The sequence below is a fragment of the Siphateles boraxobius genome, unplaced genomic scaffold, assembly GCF_051911475.1.
Source record: "Siphateles boraxobius isolate OS27281-9 unplaced genomic scaffold, OSU_SipBor_1 65, whole genome shotgun sequence".
NCBI classification, from domain to species: Eukaryota; Metazoa; Chordata; class Actinopteri; order Cypriniformes; family Leuciscidae; genus Siphateles; species Siphateles boraxobius.
The window spans coordinates 18,535,884-18,556,115 of NW_027509192.1; the positions used below are offsets into that span (position 1 = coordinate 18,535,884).

At 40.7% G+C, this 20,232-nt stretch overlaps 1 protein-coding gene across 2 annotated transcripts in view; it reads left to right on the forward strand.

Moving 5' to 3' along the window:
• The first annotated feature begins 5,822 nt into the window (after nucleotides 1-5,822).
• The window catches only part of lrrc56 (leucine rich repeat containing 56), a 46,396-nt gene continuing 31,986 nt past the window's right edge, over nucleotides 5,823-20,232 (forward strand). Inside the window, exons 1-6 of one of the 2 annotated variants that reach the window (XM_077211349.1) lie at nucleotides 5,823-6,000; nucleotides 6,108-6,261; nucleotides 6,399-6,486; nucleotides 6,788-6,848; nucleotides 7,558-7,654; nucleotides 7,890-8,087. In XM_077211349.1, the coding sequence (XP_077067464.1) occupies nucleotides 5,960-6,000; nucleotides 6,108-6,261; nucleotides 6,399-6,486; nucleotides 6,788-6,848; nucleotides 7,558-7,654; nucleotides 7,890-8,087 (639 nt within the window). In that variant the 5' untranslated portion in view covers nucleotides 5,823-5,959. Of the gene's footprint in view, nucleotides 6,001-6,107; nucleotides 6,262-6,398; nucleotides 6,487-6,787; nucleotides 6,849-7,557; nucleotides 7,655-7,889; nucleotides 8,088-20,232 lie in introns of those variants that run through there. The other variant, XM_077211350.1, reaches the window with a different exon arrangement.

Below are 20,232 nucleotides of genomic sequence, written 5' to 3' on the forward strand. Positions count from 1 at the left end.
CGTCTAGCACATCTATTACAGTGTGTATGCACCGGTGTCAGACATTCCCAATGAGATAATTAGTAATTTTTGTCGAACATGTGAAATATCTGAGAGAGTAAGACAAAAGGGACTGCAGTATGCATTCGAGGGATATATCCACGACATAATATGCAACCGATTAGAGAATAATTTAATAAAAAATTAAGCTAAAGACGTTATAGACGCAGCAGCAGCGCCTCATACACTGACCATTCAAATGGGAAACACACAAATCGAGGGACAGCTATGTTCGTGCACAGCAGGGTAGGTGAAATGTGAAAATAATCGAATAATTATAAATCAAACAGTTTATCCATAAATCTTGTGGAATAACACTAACTCCGGGAGAGCCGCGATCGGATTGGGCTAAAGTCAGGGGTAGTAGGCCGTCGATTAACAAAATGCTGGAATATATTTTAAAGTATGTCAGTGTGCCTCCGTCTTGTCTTTAAACGTCTTATTTTACGTTAAAACATGTGCATTATGAACAAAGAACAGTCATTATTTCCAACTTCCAAGCAATATGTGTTTTTTCTAATCCTTTCGACATTTAGTTGTGAATTGGGTTCTCCCACACTGCTTGATCCGCGCACATCATTTCTCCCCTTGGCTTTTAGATTTTCAGGAAGGAAAAAATTACACTCCCCCGTCCAAACTTTTAGGATACTGGATATCAGATTTGCACAATCCATACGCACAACGCTTCGGCATGTTTCCCTCGCTCGAAAGCTTGCCAGACCTCCCGCGCCTAGTTACGGTTGCTAAGACACGATTGGCCAGTGACGGTTTTCGGGCGTGGCTTAGCGAAGGGTCAATTGACACTTATTATTTTTATTCAGGCAAAAGTAATTCAACTATACATTGTTGAAGTTTATAGCTTCAAACCAGGTCACAATCAAAAATGAGTTTTTTTTTTTTTTGTAGTGATATTTTGTAGAAAGAAAGAGATCAAATAAAAGCGAAAGTGGAAAATGTTGACTTATTTACAGGGTACAATTTTTCAAGGATATATTTTTTAATTAATTAATTACTATTATTCCTGTCTGGTAAATTTTATGTTTCTTTTTAAACATATAAACTCGTGTCCAAGTCAAAGTGACCGGAAGCCCTACAATTATACTTTTTTTTTGGTCCAGAAAGCTTATTTTATTTAATTTTGTTAATTTTTTTTCTATTTTATAATGCACATTCTTTGGAGATTGTTTGTTATTTGTTTATTTTATTGACCTTTAAATTACTAGATTTGATCAATAAATAATAAATAGAATAGTAATTTAGTAATTTAAGCACATTCCTCACATTCTTTCAACTTAAATTCAAAATAACTCACAATTTCATGGATAAACCTTTTAATTCAGCTCAAAATAATCTTACATTGTTTGTCTTTGCCGACCTCTTGTGGGAAAAAATAATATAACATGATATTTCATAATTCTTGCCACTAGATGGCATTATAACTCTATTTGGAGAAAATGAGCTGTTCCGCTGGGTCCTAAAGTCTTTTCTCTTTAGTGTGCATTCAGATACACATGTAGAAATTATACAATCATTTTTTGGTAAAGACCGTAATGGAAATTTTTAGGAAATAACATGTTATGGAAATAACATTTTTAGTTTTTCTTTGTGTAAGCTACTTAAGGCAAGGCAAGGCAAGTTTATTTATATAGCACATTTCATACACAATGGTAATTCAAAGTGCTTTACATAGAAGAAATTAAAATAATCAAAAGAAATCAGAATAATTAAAACAGTTTAGAATAACAGATAAAATACAGAAATAATCAAATGAAATCAGAATAATTAAAACATAAAATAAAATACAGTGCAAACAGTCGGACGAACAGTGGCACAGTGCTCATTCAGTAAATGCACAGCTAAACAGATGTGTTTTGAGTCTGGATTTGAATGTGACTACTGTAGGAGCACATCTGATCTCTTCTGGAAGCTGTTCCAGCTGCGGCTGGCATAGTAGCTAAAAGCAGACTCGCCATGCTTAGAGTGAACCCTTGGTATTTCTAGCCGATGTGATCCTAATGATCTGAGTGATCTGTTGGGTTTATATTCACTGAGCATATCTGCAATGTATTGAGGTCCTAGGCCATTGAATGATTTATATACCAGTAATAATACTTTAAAAATCAATCCTAAATGTAACTGGCAGCCAGTGTAAAGACCTGAGGACTGGTGTGATGTGTTCATATTTTCTGGTTCTGCTCAGAATCCTAGCAGCAGCGTTCTGTATGAGCTGCAACTGTCTTATGGTCTTTTTGGGAAGGCCAGTGAGAAGTCCATTACAATAATCCACCCTACTGGTTATGAAAGCATGCACAAGTTTTTCTAAGTCTTGACTGGAAACAAAGCATCTAATTCTTGCAATATTTTTCAGGTGACAATATGCTGATTTAGTTATTGCTTTGACATGACTACTGAAACTAAGGTCTGACTCTAGAGACACACCAAGATTCCTGACTTGATTTTTAGTTGTTTGACCCCTAGACTGAAGGTATGCGTTCACCTTGAGAACTTCATCTTTGTTTCCAAACGCAATGACTTCAGTTTTGTCTTTGTTTAACTGAAGAAAGTTTTGGCACATCCAATTGTTTACTTCATCAATGCATTGGCAAAGGGAGTCAATGGGGCTGTAATCGTTAGGCGATAGGGCTAAGTAGAGCTGTGTATCGTCTGCATAGCTGTGGTAAGCGATTTGGTTCCTTCTCATTATTTGGCTCATTGGGAGCATGTACAGGTTGAATAGGAATGGCGCAAGAATTGAGCCTTGCGGGACTCCGCATGTCATGGATGTCCACTCAGACTTATGGTCTCCTATACTCACATAATAACCTCTGCCTCCTAAGTATGACCTGAACCATTTTAGGACTATCCCAGAAAGCCCGACCCAGTTTTCCAGCCTGTTAAGAAGTATTTTGTGATCGACAGTGTCAAATGCAGCACAGAGGTCGAGTAGTACCAGCACTGATAATTTGCCTGTATCAGTATTTAAGCGAATATCATTCATACTTAAGCGAATATCATACTTAAGCGTTCCTCGGATTCCATTCATTCCCTAAGAGTATCAAATTGACCTGCGAGGGAAGGATTTGTTACTTCTTCTTTTTTTTAAATTAAACCACAAAACTCCTCGAATCAATAAATATTTTTTGTGTTTTCCTGGTTCAATTGCGACTAAAAAAAAACGAAAAAATGACCCGAGGGAAGAATGAATTAGGCTGGCCCCTTGCAATATAAATACAATTATTTTAAATGTATACTTTTTTAAATATATTTCATACATTCTAAAAAAATTATATAATTGTTATATTTTATTTTAGTACAAATATCTTATTTTGGTGTAAAAAAAAAAATGAATAGCCTATTTTTTACATTTTTTTAGAAGAGACTGTTGCATTGTGTTTCCCCAGCGGATGTTCAGGGTACCAGGACAACTGAACACAATGAACACTAAAACCATATAAAGCATCTTAATAGCTAAAACAAACAAACAAACAAACGCATAAATAAATAAATAAATGCATAAATAAATAAATAAATACAATCTGTTACTGAGTCAAGAAATAATAGCTTGTCTAAAGTTAACATTAAAAATAATACAAAACTTTTTGGGTAAAACAGTCGGTGTATAACAATTTGAACCTTCTAGTTATTTACGTCCTAATGTAAGTGTGAATGTAATCGTAGTTGAATGTAATATTCATCATTGTAGAATTCGTTATTTCGTGCGCGTTCATGGAAATTACCACTTATAATATGACTATTAATTATTAAGCTACAGCACAGCCTTACAGTCTTAACCCATTCGGACCCTGCGTCCATTACAATGGACATCACATGTCAGCCCCCTTTTTTTTTTTTTTTTTACTTCTGGAGCATTTCACCTAGTTTAAAGCCTGCAGTCCATGAGATTGGACGTTTGTCATCTAATCAAATGGCAGTAAAGCTCTGCATGTAGTAATTATAAAAAAAAAACACTACATTGAAGAGAAGCATGACAGCACTTCACTCCAAACACAGAAGCAAGCAACATTTTCTATGGGTTTATTTACATTTTTTATATATTTTTGCCAGTATTTCATAGTTTGTATGTAAAATAGAAAGGTTGAATTTATTAATTAAAGTTAAAAATCGATTGTAGAATTGCACGTTTTAAATCAGGATTTTTTCAAATGTGTCCGTCCATAAGAATGGAAAGTGGGTTCATATGTCCAGTAATGCTGCTTCAAATTTCTTATATAAAAAAAATCTATATCACAGTACCAATACATTTTTGAAACTTTTTCATATGCAAATATACAGTTCATGAAGTGCTTGAACATATAGATGATGGAAATATCTCAGATGTTGACTTTATGTGGAGTGATGAGGAAGATGGAGATGTAAGAAAAATATCCATATTTAAAACTTTATAAAGTAAAATAACTAGCTTCAAGCCAAACGAACATACGGATTTGACTTAAATCTAAAGCGCAACTTGAATATTAATATTTTTCATATTTTGTTTTGTATAAAAAAATGTATGGATAGATGCACTTTTATGATGGATAGATGCACTTTATGATGAATAGATGCACTTGTACGATGGATAGATCCACTTTTATGGACTTTCAAAACAGAAACAACCATTCACAGCCATTATAAAGCTTGGAAGAGCCAGGACATTTTTTAATATAACTCTGATTGTATTCGTCTGAAAGAAGAATGTCATATACACCTAGGATGGGTTGAGGGTGAGTAAATAATGGGCTAATTTTAATTTTTGGGTGAACTATCCCTTTAAAGGTATAGTTCACCCAAAAATTATATTTGTCATCACTTACTCACCCTCATGTTGTTACAAACCTGTGTGAGTTTCTGCTGAACTCAAAATAAGATATTTTAAAGAATCTCGGTAACAAGACAGTTGACAGTAGCCATTGACTTCCATAGTATTTTTTTCCTACTATATATTTTCCTAATAACTACATTTTATAATATAATATTATCATTATTAGTAATTATTTTGAAAATTACAATAATATTTAGCAGTAATGTATCAATATAGATATTACAGTACAATGCCGTATAATTAATTACAGCAGAAGCAGACCAAATTACGAAATACAGTAAAAATACAGTAAAGTTCTATTTTGTAGTTTACAGTACTGATCTTGTGTACTGTAAAGTGAATTACACTACAGTTACTGGAAATCGAAATACAGTAACTTGCTGGCAACCGTGCTGTTAGTAATGTACTGTTAAAATACAAGAAAACCGTTTACAGAGAAATTGTTTCAAAGATGCACACAGGAAATGACTCTAACCTGCATGCATTGATTGATTCCTAGGTTTATTTTGTTATGAACACACAAATGTGCGATCTATAAAGCAAAAACCTTACAATTAAAGTTGAAATGTTATAATGTTCAAGTTTTTGATCTAAAAAAAGAAAGAAAGATGCACACAGAAAATGACTCTAATATGACCATAGTGATTGTTTCGAAGATATTTAGTTTGTTACAAACAATGTGCAATCTGTAAAACAAAAACCTCAAAATTAAAGTTGAAATGGTATACTGCTGAAAAGTTTTTGACCTTGAGACAACAATTTTTATGTTTATTAATTTTTTTCATGTTGGTACATTTTGGGGAATCAGGCTACACCTGTTTTGACCTGACGTCCATTTGACAAAAAAACATTTCAATGAAAGACAATATATATATATATATAATTTTGTCTCATTTATAGAAGCCTCATGAGCTGGAAAAATGTACTTTTATATTTTTCAAAAACTTGAAACATAATTCAGGTCTGAAGGGGTTAAATGGACGTTGGCTACAGTCACGAAGATGCATTTGATAACGGACTACAAGTCCTACGTGCCCCGTATCCAGGAAGTAGTTCCCGTTGCTATCCAAACTTGCTGTCGAGTGAGGCTGAAGACGAATGCTCACACACCGAATAATCACGTTGTTTGGGCTCAATAGGTAAGAAAATAATTAATATGTATGAAGATAAAACGCACATAGTTTGAACTGTTTACTTAATTCATTAAGTTTGGCGTTTTCTCTAAAACTGATAACATTTATTTCAGGGCAGGAAAGCAAATGTTGCAGATGTCGACTGAAGCATCACAGAAGAAGAGAGCTGACACTGTGAATGAGTTTATATCAAAACCTAAACCTCCTGCTGACCCCGATCTCTCAGACCTGATGATGGGCCAACTGTGTCTCTCACCAGAAAAGTTGGTAGGCTCTCATTGTTGAGGCTAAGCATTAAACTTCTCCTATGAATTGGGCGATAAATGTAAAAACGTTATACATAATGTATATTTAGCGTAAACCCACCTGATGTTTATAGGTTAAATGTCTTTTTCCCCTTTTAGAAAATCCTGACTGGATCAGAAAATCTACAAGAAGTGAAGTCACTAGAGATGTGTGTTGACACCAGACAGGACACTTTAGACAACTTTGGTGAGATTTTTATTAGTTAAAATTGTATTTATTCATTTAGAAAATATAGTCTATTTATATTTTTTAGATAATATATCAATTTTTTACATTATGCTGGTATTAAGAATTTGGGGGAGCCACAGGCACATGTTACTTGTCATAAGAATCATGTCACATTGTAAAAAAAAAAGAAAAAAAAAGTAATGTCCCAAATGTGATTGATTGGGGTGTAGTTTGGATTGAAATGGCTGAATAGACAATGAAGACATTACCTTGTATGAAATCTGATGAACATTTGTGTTTTTGTCCACTTGTCTCACAGGAATATACTTGCCTAAACTAACACAGCTGAAAATGAACAACAGTTTGATCTCATCTGTGCGGTAAGACCTCCATTTCCCTACATAAGTTACTTTGTTACATCCAGAAAGGAATAATTCACCCAAAAATGTAAAATCTGTCATCAGTTACTTTCCCTGGTTCTAAACCCTGAATGACTTTATTCCGTGGAACACAACAGATGATATTTTGCAGATTATTTAATACTGCTCATTGCTATTAAAGGGATAGTTCACCCAAAAATTTAAAATGTGCCATCACTTACCCTCAAGTTGTTCCAAATCTGTATGAGTTTCTTTCTTCTACTGAGCAAAAAAGAAGATATTTTGAAGAATATTGGTAACCCGAACATTCTTCAAAATATATTTTCTATATTCGATCTATCTTCTTTTTAACAAAAGAAAGAAACTCATACAGGTTTGGAACAACACAAGGGTAAGTCATTTTCAGTTTGGGGTGAATTATCCCTTTTACATGTACTTTTCACATGGGAAGACAATGAAAATTTGGGTACTTGGATGTCAAGCTTCAAAATGATATGTGCCAACAACATGGACAGGATGTGTTACATGTCCTCACCCTCAAAAACCATCTTCAAACATAAGAATAAACTAATATTTTAAAGAATGCACAACAGACTACATTCAATTTCATAGAAGATAAACATGCAAATAATTCTTGAAATATAATACGATAGAGACGGAGTGAATCAGGGAATGCAATGATCTCTTATTATTCTCCGTATTTCCTCAGGGATCTCGGAACCAGCCTGTCCCACCTGCAGGTCTTATGGCTGTCTCGATGCGGCCTGACCGACCTGGAGGGAGTTCTTGCTCTCGCCAGCTTAAAGGTATCAAACAACACTTAGAAGCAAAGGGTTACAGAGACTGAATTGATTAAACTTTTTGGAAGGCACAGTATAAGGTATTTGTTTTTCTAATGTGAAGAACGTTTTTTATGACAAAATTAAGCCATCGTATCATGAAGTATTAAATAAAATAAAATGTTTATTTTTTCAAATCTTTGAATAAAAGTAAAAGAGTCACCTGATAACTCAATCTTGTACTTTATTATGTTTTCCTCAGGAGCTGTATGTGGCGTATAACAGTATCTCAGACCTGACTCCAGTCAGTATGCTGGAATACCTGGAGCTGTTGGACCTGGAGGGGAATGATGTCGATGATCTGGCTCAGTTGATGTATTTAGGCTGTTGCGGGAAGCTCAGAACGCTTTCACTGGAAGGAAACCCTGTGTGCACCTGTCCCAGTCCAGGAATGTCAGAGGTACGTGAGTTCATACAGCAGATTATGGGCGGCATGTCTAATAGAGAATGAGAGAGATGAGGCTCAGTCTCTCTCTGTGGTTGACCAGACTAATGGTCCCGACAGATCATGATGTCTCCATAAAGTCCATTAAATCAGAATTTATTACCTTTTAATGCTTCATGTAATGCTGCCCCTCCCCATCCATATAGAAATGACACAATCATATCTGTCTGATATTAGAGACCCGAAATGGACAAGGGAAATGATTGATGTAAATATTGGTTCTGGAGCATTGCTACTTTTTGGCCGAGCAGAACAAAATAAGTCAGTAAAAATATTTGTTAAAAACTAACTTAACTTAACTTAACTTAGTTAAAGTTAATTTCAACATTTACTTATAGATTAAAATCAAATGTCGTATCTGTTAAGTTAACATTATTTAATGGACCTGAGCTAGCATAAACAACAAATGAACACAATGAATACATTTGTATTAATTAACATTAAAAAAGATTAATAAATATTGTCACAAATGCATTACTCATTGTTAGTTAATGTTAGTTAATACATTAAATAAAGTGAACTAATAGGACCTAATTGTAAAGTGTAACCAATTATTTGCTATTAGTATTGACCTGTTCATTCATTTACTTAAATTTTATATTGGTATTTATTATCTCTTTCTTATTTATTAAATTTATATATTTCTGCAAGCATTTAATAAAAAATGAAATGTATGTAGAGATGTAGACAAATACAGTTTTTTAAAAATATATATTTGACTACAATTATAAATATTTTGAATTTGCTTTTCATTTTATATTTTCACTTTTCATTATAATTTTAGTTTTTTTAAATTCTTCTGTTTAGCTTTAATATTTTAAAATAAAAAATATTTTAGTTTTAGTAATTTTTTTTTTTTCATTTATATTTTATTGTCTTTTCACAATATGAATTTTACAGAACAATAAGGCAAACATTGACAATATTTAAATACAGTCAAAACTTGTTTTTCCTTGAATTCCCTTAATGATAAGACATTCGTTTTTTGAAACATAAACCGAACATAACCATAAAACTAAAACAAAAAATTAAAAATAAAATTGTAGCTTAGAACTGGGGTGTGGTATGTGTTACTCTCCGTGACAATCCTTGCATAGTAAATTTGCTTTCTTCATCCTTCTACGTAGTACATTAAAGAGGTATTCATAAAACATTCAGACCTTACCACAAGTCTCTAAACAAAATCCGTTCTATGTTGCCTAATATATTTAATCCATCCTTTCCAGATATTGTTAAATTTATCGACTTCCAATCTTAATGACGCAGTTAGCTTTTCCATCTTATAAATGCTTAGCATTACATCTACCCATTCTTCCACTTTAGGCACCAAATCACTTCGCCATCTTCTGGTTATTGCTTTCCTACTTGCCAACAGCATAATTCGAAGCAATTTATAATCGTCCTTTCTTTTTAATTTTAGAGTCTCAGCTATCCCAAGATACATAATTTCAAAGCTGATTGGTATTTTCGTTTCTATCACCTCATCAATTACCACTTTTAATTGTGTCCAGTATTGTGTTATATGGGAGCAACCCCAAAAGATATGGAAGTGATTTGCTTTAGTTTCACCACAGGATCTCCAACATTTAGTATCTCCATGTTTTCTCTGTGCTGGGGTCGCAAAAAACCTTAGTGTATTTTTCCATCCATATTCCCTCCAGAATGAGGAATTTGTGGTTTTCCAATGATATTTATTTATTTCCCCCCAATTCTCTCCTGACAACACTATGTTCGCCTCCCTCTCCCATCTTTCTTTTACATATACTGTGTTGTCTGCTTTCAAGTCCTCCAGAATCTTGTACAATTTAGAAATATCTTTCCGTTCTATCTGTGACCTATATGCTTCCATCATTATTTTTATGATCCCTGGCCATGTTGAACCAAGATTAACTTTTTTTAATTCTTCTCCCAAGTAATGACGTAGCTGTAGATATCTATGAAAGTCTTGCTTCTGGAGACCATAGACCTCCTTCATTTTCTGAAAACTCATTACAGTTTGATTTTTGATAACCTCCCAATACATTTTTGGGCCATTATTCCACAATTTAAACCTGCCATCCAATTTATTGGGTGTAAAATCTATATCATATGCGATCCACCTCAAAAACCTACAATGACCTGTTAAATTGTATTTCTTCACAATTTTAGACCACATTTTAACCGATACCCCCAACCATGGATTTATTTTTAGTTTCAGATGAGACCTCAGTGTTTCATCACATAGAAAAGCTTGTATCGGGAGCCCCTCGATTAGTTTTCCCTCAATGTCTTTCCATTTTGCAGAATATTCTGAATCACACAAATGAATCAAAACCCTCAACTGTGCCGCCTGAAAATAACTTTTTAGACAAGGTAAAGCTAGACCCCCGCTCCCCTTAGGTAATTGTAATGTTCTATATTTTATTCTTGGCTTAGCACCCTGCCATATATATCTAGATATAATTTTGTCCAACTCATTAAATTCTTTTCCTGACATCTCAATTGGAAGATTTTGAAATAGGTATAGCAGCCAGGGTAAAACGTTCATCTTAATCACTTCCACTCTTGATACCAAACTCAAGTACGGTATTAAATTCCATCTTCCCAAGTCCATTTTAATCTTTGATATTATTTGATCGTAGTTTGAGGATTTCAATTTTCCCAACTCTTTTGGTAGATTAATACCCAAGTACTTCATAGACGTCATATTCCAATTAACATTGATACTCTGTCTTATAACTTGATTTGGTTCATAGTTAAAGGTTATGACTTGAGTTTTTTGGACATTAACTGTATACCCTGACAGCATACCATAATCCTTAAATGAATCCATCAATATAGGCAAGGATGAATCGGGATTCTCCAGATAAATCAGGACATCATCCGCAAACAAAGCTATTTTCTGTTCTAACCCTGCCATTACAATACCTTTGATGCTATTATTTTGTTTTATCCACTGGCTTAGCGGCTCCAGAAAAACGGCAAATAGCAAGGGGCTTACTGAGCATCCCTGACGGCAGCCCCTTTCTAACTTAATGATGTTAGATAAGCTACCGTTGACCTTGATCCTTGCTATAGGACCTGTGTACATAGCCCGAATGGTCTCAATGCACCTTTCATGAAAGTTAAACCTCCTCATTACCCGGAATAAGAAATCCCACCTTACGGAATCGAATGCTTTTTCTGCATCCATTCCCATTATTAAGGCTTCTAGCTTCTTATCATTAATATGTTGCATAATATGCAATGTTCTGCGGATATTGTCATGGGTTTGTCTATGTTTTATGAATCCAGTTTGATCTAAACTTATAATATCAGGTAAAATCTTTTCAAAGCGCCGTGCTAGAATTGCTGTGAATAATCTATAATCTATATTGAGCACACTTATAGGCCTATAATTTGAACAGTTGGTTTTATCTTTGCCCTCCTTAGCGATTACTGATATGATTGCTTCCCTCCATGAATCAGGAATAGCTCCCCCTTTTAATATCCAATTAAAAGTCTTGTGTAATAGTGGAATTAAAGTTTTTCTAAACATTTTATACCATTCAGAAATATATCCGTCTGCACCAGGGCTTTTATTATTTTTGAGTTTAGAAATTGCTAAGTTTATTTCTTCCGCCGTTATTTCTGACACCAAAGAATTATTTTGCTCTTCTGTTATTTGTGGTAAATTTAATCTGTTTAATAATGCATCAACCTGGGATTCATTATCATTATGTATCTGGGAGTATAACCTGCTGTAGTAAAATTCAAAACTCTTATGAATTTCTTCTGTTTTATAAACCACAGAATCCGTCTGTGGATCTTTAATTTTGTAAACATGTCTTCCCGTCTCCTGTTTTTTAAGCCTATATGCCAGTAATTTTGCAGATCTACTCCCAGCTTCATAATATCTTTGTTTAGTATAAATCATTTTCTTCTGAATTTCTTGTGAGAAAATCTCATTAATCTCTGCCTTTTTCATTTTAATTTCAGCCATAATTTTGCTATCTACTTTGTTTTTATGTTCTTCTTCCAATCTTTTCAAATAACTTTGTAGAGTTTTAAGCCTTTCTTGTTTCTTTCTCTTCCTAAATGCCGATCTTGCTATCAATTTCCCTCTCATAACTGCTTTGCATGCGTCCCACAGTACTGATGGAGAAACCTCCCCATTGTCATTTTGTTCCACATATTCACAGATCTCTTTTTCAATTTCCTCCTTCATTTGACCATTAAGCAGGCTTGAGTTCAGCCTCCATACTGTTTTTTTCTTTTCTGTCCCCAACATTATATTTAAAAATATTGGACAGTGATCAGACAGGTCCATCACTCCAATATCACAGCTTTCTATTTTGTATCTATCTCTTCCATAAATAAAAAAATAGTCAATCCTTGAATATACCGAATGTGGTACAGAAAAATAGGTATAATCTCTCTTAGATGGGTTTAGTTCCCTCCAAATATCCACAATTCCCAGATATGATATTATCTTCTTAATTTTTTTGCCTATAAGGTTTTTCTGCTGTGCTTTTCCTGATGAGTCTAGCTGTGCATTAAGTCTCTGATTAAGATCTCCTCCTACAATTAGCATCCCCACTGCCTCCGTTGTCAACAGATCAAAAAATTGTTTATAAAACTCCCAATCTGATCCTGGAGGGGCATAAATGTTTAATAAGGTTACTAATTCCCCTTCCAATCTGCCTATCACCAAAACATACCTGCCCTCTTTATCTTTAATTATCTTCAGCATTTCGAAACTAATTCTACCTGATATCAGTATTGATACCCCTCTTCTCCGGCCTGATTTATAAGATGATGAAAACTCCTGATTATAACCCATTCTCTTCAACTTTTCATGCTCTTTATCCGTTAAGTGGGTTTCCTGTAAAAAAAAGTATCCCAACTTCTTCTTTCTTCATTTTACTAATTACCTTGTTCCTTTTACCAGGGCTACCCAAACCGTTAATATTATACGAAGCTACTTTTAATGTACTATTTTGTATTGTCATTTACCAAAACACTATTGTTTAAGATCAATGTCTCTACCCCCTGTGCTACAAAAAACAAACTTTGTGAACAAAAAAGTACACTAGAACAAAACAAAACTCTCACTGTTTCCAAACCTGAGGTTTTACAGTCTTCAACCTTTCCTGAGCTCACACCAAGCTCTGAGGGGAATCCCCTGAAAGTTAGGGGGCCCTCATGACCATTTATGGTCCTTCCCATCAGTCACTTCTATACACAGATTCCCCAATTACAACTTCAAGAAGAAAAAATAGAAATAAAATAAATCCTCACTTTTCGCCTGCTGAAAATGAAAAATGAAAAAATTGCTCACCTAGTTTCTTTTTATTCAACGCTGAAAACATAATACGGAGAAAATGTCTTAACCCCCTATGTAGTATAACGTTACTGCCGGTTACTGTAGCTTGATGGGCCTACTCTTGTGCAGTCTCCGTAGATCTTCTAAAGGCTTGTAGTTTCTCCTTGTATCCCAAATTAGAAGTCCCTGCCTGGTCCTGTCTGCCTGTTCCCCGGGTGGAGCTCCACATCCGACGCTGGGACCTCCCCAGTGGATCTATCGCTGGTTTGACCATACGCACTTGAAATCCTCTGTCCACCATGTCTCTAGTCGCCTCTGCTGCGGAGTTATAGAGGCATGTGTCTCCCTCATAGAAAACACGAAACTTCGCGGGAAACGGTGTTTGAAATCTGATTTTGTTTTCTCTCAGCACTCTCTTTGCTTCGGCGTATTCCTTTCTCTTTTTCATCACTTCAGGTGCGTAATCGTGATCTACATACACCCGTCTCCCTTCAAAGAGGAACCCTTTTTTCTCCCATGCCTTCTTAATAATGTCCTCTTTACATTTGTAGCTTGAAAACTTAGCCACTATAGATCTTGGTGGTGCATCTTCGAATGGGGGAGGCCCTAGCGAGCGGTGGGCTCGCTCCAGACTGAGCTGGTACGTTGGTGGCAACTCTAGCTTTTCTCTGAGTAGAGCTTCCACAAAAGCCCCCACTGATTCTGCATCCTTTTCGGCCCCCTCTTTGATCCCATGTAAATGAATGTTTTCTCTTCTGGCCCTTCCTTCTTGATCAATTTGCTTATCCTCAATCTTTCTGTGGAGTTTGATGAGCTCACATGTGATTTCCTCAATGCTCAGAACTCGCTCCTCCGTTTCACCGATTCGTCTTTCAGCTTCATCGATCCTTACATTCGTCGTTCTAATATCTTCTCTGATGCCGTTTAGACCATCTGCTGTCTCACGCCTAAAATCCCTTATCTCCCGCAGGACTGCCTCCAAATCCGACATTTTCCCTTGTATTTGCGTTGTTCCGGATGTTAGCTCCGCCGTTGACTCCGGCTCCATCTCCGCTAGCTCAAATGCTAACTTCACTTGCTCGCCGTCCTCGTTCCCGCGTTGCTTAATGTTTCCAGCATTCCTTTTGGATTTCCTTCTTGACATATCCCGAGCCCCCAATATTGTCTTCTTTAAATCATCTATGTTACCCTCAGGCTTTAGGTTTAGGGGGCAGACTCTGAACTTTTATCGGGGAGCTGCTTCACTACGCTGTCGCCATGTTCAAACCGGAAACCCCCCAGTTTTAGTAATTTTAATACTTCAGTTTAAACATATTTTATTTCATTTAGCTGCCAAGGTAAAAAAAATAATCTAATATTTATATTTTACTTTTTATTTTTATTATATATATATATATATATATATATATATATATATATATATATATATATATATATATATATATATATATATATATATTACACATATCAACACTTTTATTTAGACTGAGTTCCCCTTACTTATTTCTTCTGCAATTTTCTCACTGTTTTCAGTCAGTTTCAGGAATTACAAAACTGGGCCAAGTGTTCAGTGAGTGAACAAACTGCTTTGAATATTCATGAAGTGGTAAATGAAGTTCATTGAATGGTGCCCTCATTTGCTTTCTCTATGTCTTTCACTCACTTCCTTTACTGCGGATAAAAACAGCCCTTTGCATTTCCTTTCACAGAAACAAGTGATTGATAACGATGTGCCCGTACAGTTCAAAAGTTTGTGTTCTTTTGGCGAAAGACATTAATACTTTTACTCAGCAAGTACATATTAAAGTCTTGTACTGTCACTTTTGATCAATTTAATATGTCCTTGCTGAATTAGTGTTAAAAAAAATTTCTATTTAAAATAAATTCTGTTCCCTATCGGTCAGTCACTACAACGTAGGTCATGACTGACCAATAGGAATCTCGCTAGAGAGGCCAATCTACTTCGAGTGAAACTAAAACAAGCCAATACACATTGGCGTGCAATCATTTGCATCAGCTGCGCGCCCTCGTTAGCGCGGGTATAAACGAGCAGCTGGTGCGATTGCACACTAGCTTTTTGCTTCGGAGCCAAGCACTTCGTATGCTGAACAGAGTGAATTTGAAAGCAAGCCTCTTCTGGATCTCTCCACTTTGGTGCGGGCGTGACGGCACAACAGCGCGAGCGGTCTTTTTCTCTTCTCTCTCTCTCTTCTTTGTTTGTTGTTTTAAAACTGAGCAAACAAAAAAGCAGTTTTCACGGCTGGTAAGGTGCGCGGTTAAAGCGCTCAACGGCCGTTTTTACGGCTGGTAAGGTGCGCGATTAAAGCGCTCAACGGCCGTTTTTACGGCTGGTAAGACCAGCGAGAGAGAATCGCGCACAGACAGGTGCACATTCCTGTCTGTGTTCGCTGTGACCGTTCCCCTGCGTGCTTCAGCACCAAGGAGAGCAGTCTCTAAAAGAGCTTACACAGATAGTTTGCGTCTTTTTCAAGATGACATTCTATCTGTGTGTTTCTGGATGCGGTCGTTACCTGGGGTCGCGGGATGGTCACGATCGCTGCCTTGTGTGTCTGGGCCTCGAACACGCACAGGCAGCGTTCGTGGATGAGTCATGTACCCATTGTGGGAAGATGACCATCTCGGAGCTGAGGTCGAGACTAACGTTCCTGCAAAGGGGCGGAGTCCCCGTGCCTGCACCTCGTTCCAACCCCCCTTCGCGGGTTGCTTCGGGCAGTGACACGGGTGACCTGAGGATTACAGTGAGCGCGCTTCCTTCGGGGAACCAACCCCCTAGGAACCCTCACTCCTCTCATGCTCCGCAACCAGTTGAGCTGCCAACGGAACGTTCTGGACCGTCCTCGAGATGTGTACCGGTCGTTTCGTTCGGCGCTCCCTGCGACGACCAGATGTCGATCGCTGCATCGGAGGGTGGGTCAGACCTCTCCGCGGACGACGGCTCGGAGCCGCTGCCTCCTTCAGGTGTGCCAGCGGTGCCCGAGTCGGACCCGGAGATGATGGCCATGCTTTCCCGGGCCGCCAACAGGATCGGGCTCGTGTGGAACCCTCCACCGTGTCCCGAGCCCTCGAGGTTGGACGATTGGTATCTCGGGGTGGCGCGCGCTGGTTCTCAGCAACCCACCCCAGTGCCTTTCTTCCCGGAGGTGCATGAGGAGCTCACAGGGACGTGGACGGCACCTTTTACTGCCAGAAACCGTCTCGGTGGATCCTCCTCCCTCACCACCCTTGATGGCGGGGCAGCTAAGGGATACACGCGTATCCCGCCAGTGGAACGGGCCGTTGCTATGCAACTGTGCCCTAACTCCACTTGGCGTGGAGAACCGTGTCTTCCTTCCCGGGCTTGTAAGTACTCGTCGGACCTGACCGGCAAGGCTTACAAGGCCTGTGGGGAAGCTGCCTCTGCCATGCACGCCATGGCGTTGTTGCAGGTTCATCAGGCCAAGGCACTGAAGGACCTGCACGAGGGTGGTCATGATCCACAAGTTCTCCAAGAACTTCGTGCCGCAACTGACCTCGCGCTCCGTGCAACGAAGGTCACTGCGCGGTCAGTGGGTCGTGCGATGTCCACACTGGTGGTCCAGGAACGCCACCTCTGGCTGTGTCTGGCTGACATGCGGGAGACCGACAAGATCAGGTTCCTTAACTCCCCCGTGTCCCAGACCGGCCTCTTCGGCGACGCGGTCGAGAACTTCACCCAGCAGTTCTCGGCTGTACAGAAGCAGACTGAGGCCATTAGACACATCTTGCCGCGGCGGTCAGCTGCTGCCTCCACCCCACCGCCCGCGGCTCCTCGGTCTGCTCGTCGCCGTGGGCGTCCGCCTGCGTCTGCCCCTGCTCCCGCGCCGCAGCAGCAGCCTCCATCCAAGCGGCACCGTGGAGCCAGTCGCAGGCAGGGCGCCCCGCCCGTCCAGGCCCCCGCCAAGAGGGGCGGCAAAGCCAAAGGTAAGCGGCCCTAGGACGGGCGACCCAGAGGTGGAAGGGACTGCTCTCCAGGAGACGATGACTGCATCGCTCCCTCCCCCGGAAGAGGGCCGGGTGGAAAATCCTTTGTTTCGTTTTGTTTGTGTTCCGCCGCTGGCCTTAAAACCAGCGGTACCCAAATTTTCAATAAAAGAGCAGTTTCTATCATCTCTGGGTCCGAAGAGGGCCCGGAGAGTAGTGGGGGGTCAGAATCCTCACCACTCTCATCCGCCTCTTCTATCGCCAGCCGGCAGCTGCGTACGGTCCGAGAACGCCATCGAGCCGCCTCCCGCACCTCCTGCCCCGTGGAACCAGGTAAGTGCTGCACAGCACACTCAGACCCCGCTACGGGCCGCCTCCCAGAGAGAGCCTCCCGAGCTGCGTCCCTGTGTTCCACCTCGCTGCCCCACTCCGGGTACGCCTACGGTCCCTTTGGTCCCGCTTGTACGGTCTCTGCGAGCCTGGTTAGCGCTCACCAGGCCGTCTCGCTGGCTCATTCGAACCATCAGGCTCGGCTATGCGATTCAGTTCGCCCGGCGTCCCCCCAAGTTTCGGGCCATCCACTCCACTACAGTGAGAGCAGCCGATGCCCATGTCTTGCGTGCGGAGATCGCAGTCCTACTGGCGAAGGATGCGATAGAGCCGGTCCCTCCAGCCGATATGAGGTCAGGGAACTACAGTCCCTACTTCATTGTACCCAAGAAAGGTGGTGGGTTACGACCGATCTTGGATCTGCGAGTTTTGAATCGGAGCCTCCACAAGCTACCGTTCAAAATGCTCACGCAGAGACGCATTTTCGAAGGTATCCGTCCCCAAGATTGGTTTGCAGCGATCGACCTGAAGGACGCGTACTTTCATGTCTCGATTCTTCCTCGACACAGGCCATTTCTGCGCTTTGCGTTCGAGGGTCGAGCATATCAGTACAAAGTCCTACCCTTCGGGCTGTCCCTGTCCCTCCGTGTCTTCACGAAAGTCACGGAGGGGGCCCTTGTTCCCATGAGAGAACAGGGCGTTCGCATCCTCAACTATCTCGACGACTGGCTCATACTAGCACACTCTCGAGATCAGCTATGCGAACACAGGGACCTAGTGCTCAGGCACCTCAGCCAGTTGGGTCTTCAGGTCAACTGGGAAAAGAGCAAACTCTCCCCTGTGCAGAGGATCTCTTTTCTCGGTATGGAGTTGGATTCGGTCGCCCAGACAGCGCGCCTCACAGAGCAGCGTGCTCAGTCGGTGCTGAACTGCTTGAACACGTTCAAGGGCAGGACAGCGGTCCCACTGAAACTCTTTCAGAGGCTCCTGGGGCATATGGCAGCAGCATCAGCGGTAACCCCGCTCGGCCTGCTACATATGAGACCGCTTCAGCACTGGCTTCACGGCCGAGTCCCGAGATGGGCGTGGCGTCATGGCACTCACCGGGTGGCAATCACACCGGCGTGCCGCCAGACCTTCAGCCCGTGGTCAGACCCCTCGTTCCTGCGGGCAGGAGTCCCCTTGGAACAGGTGTCCAGGCATGCTGTGGTATTCACAGATGCCTCTGCCACCGGCTGGGGTGCCACGTACAACGGGCATGCAGTGTCAGGGGTGTGGACGGACCCTCAACTGCGTTGGCACATCAACTGCCTCGAGTTGCTAGCAGTACATCTCGCCCTGACCCGCTTGAAAGGACGGCTACAGGGCAGGGACGTGCTGGTCCGTACGGACAACACTGCGACCGTTGCGTACATCAACCGACAAGGTGGTCTACGCTCCCGTCGCATGTCGCAACTCGCCCGCCATCTCCTCCTCTGGAGTCAGAAGCATCTGAGGTCGCTTCGAGCCATGTATGTCCCCGGCTTGCTCAACCGTGTGGCCGACGAGCTATCACGAGCTGTGCTCCCGGGAGAATGGCGACTCCACCCCCAGGCGGTTCAGCTGATCTGGAGAGAGTTCGGGGAGGCTCAGGTAGACCTGTTTGCCTCCTCAGAGACCTCCCACTGCCAGCTGTTTTACTCCCTGACCGAGGGAACACTCGGCACGGACGCACTGGCATATAGCTGGCCCCGGGGCCTTCGCAAATATGCGTTTCCCCCAGTGAGCCTACTTGCGCAGACACTGTGCAAAGTCAGGGAGGACGAGGAGCAGGTCCTTCTGGTGGCTCCCTATTGGCCCACCCGGACTTGGTTCCCAGAACTCATGCTCCTTGTGACAGTCCCTCCCTGGCCCATTCCTCTGAGGAAGGACCTTCTGACTCAGAGACGGGGCACCCTATGGCACCCGCGTCCAGACCTCTGGAAACTCCATGTCTGGTCCCTGGACGGGACGCGGAGGTTTTAGGTGACTTACCCCCTGAGGTACTTAACACCATCACTTCAGCACGGGCGCCGTCCACGAGACGTGTTTACGCCCTGAAGTGGAACCTGTTCGTCAAGTGGTGTTCTTCTCGCCGAGAAGACCCCCGAAGATGTCCGATAGGGTCTGTGCTTTCCTTCTTGCAGCAGGGGTTGGAGCGTAGACTGTCTCCCTCCACCCTCAAAGTACATGCTGCCGCTATTTCAGCTTATCACGACCACATAGATGGCAAAGCAGTGGGAAAGCACGACCTGGTCGTCAGGTTTCTTAGGGGGGCGAGACGATTAAATCCTCCTCGACCCCCCTCCATACCCTCTTGGGATCTTTCCCTGGTGCTTCGAGCACTTCAGGATGTTCCCTTTGAGCCTCTGCAGTCAGTAGACTTAAAGCTTCTTTCCATGAAGACTTTGCTGCTGGTTGCACTGGCCTCTGTCAAGAGGGTAGGAGACCTGCACGCATTTTCGGTCGACGAATCGTGCCTAGAGTTCGGGCCGGGTGGCAGCCACG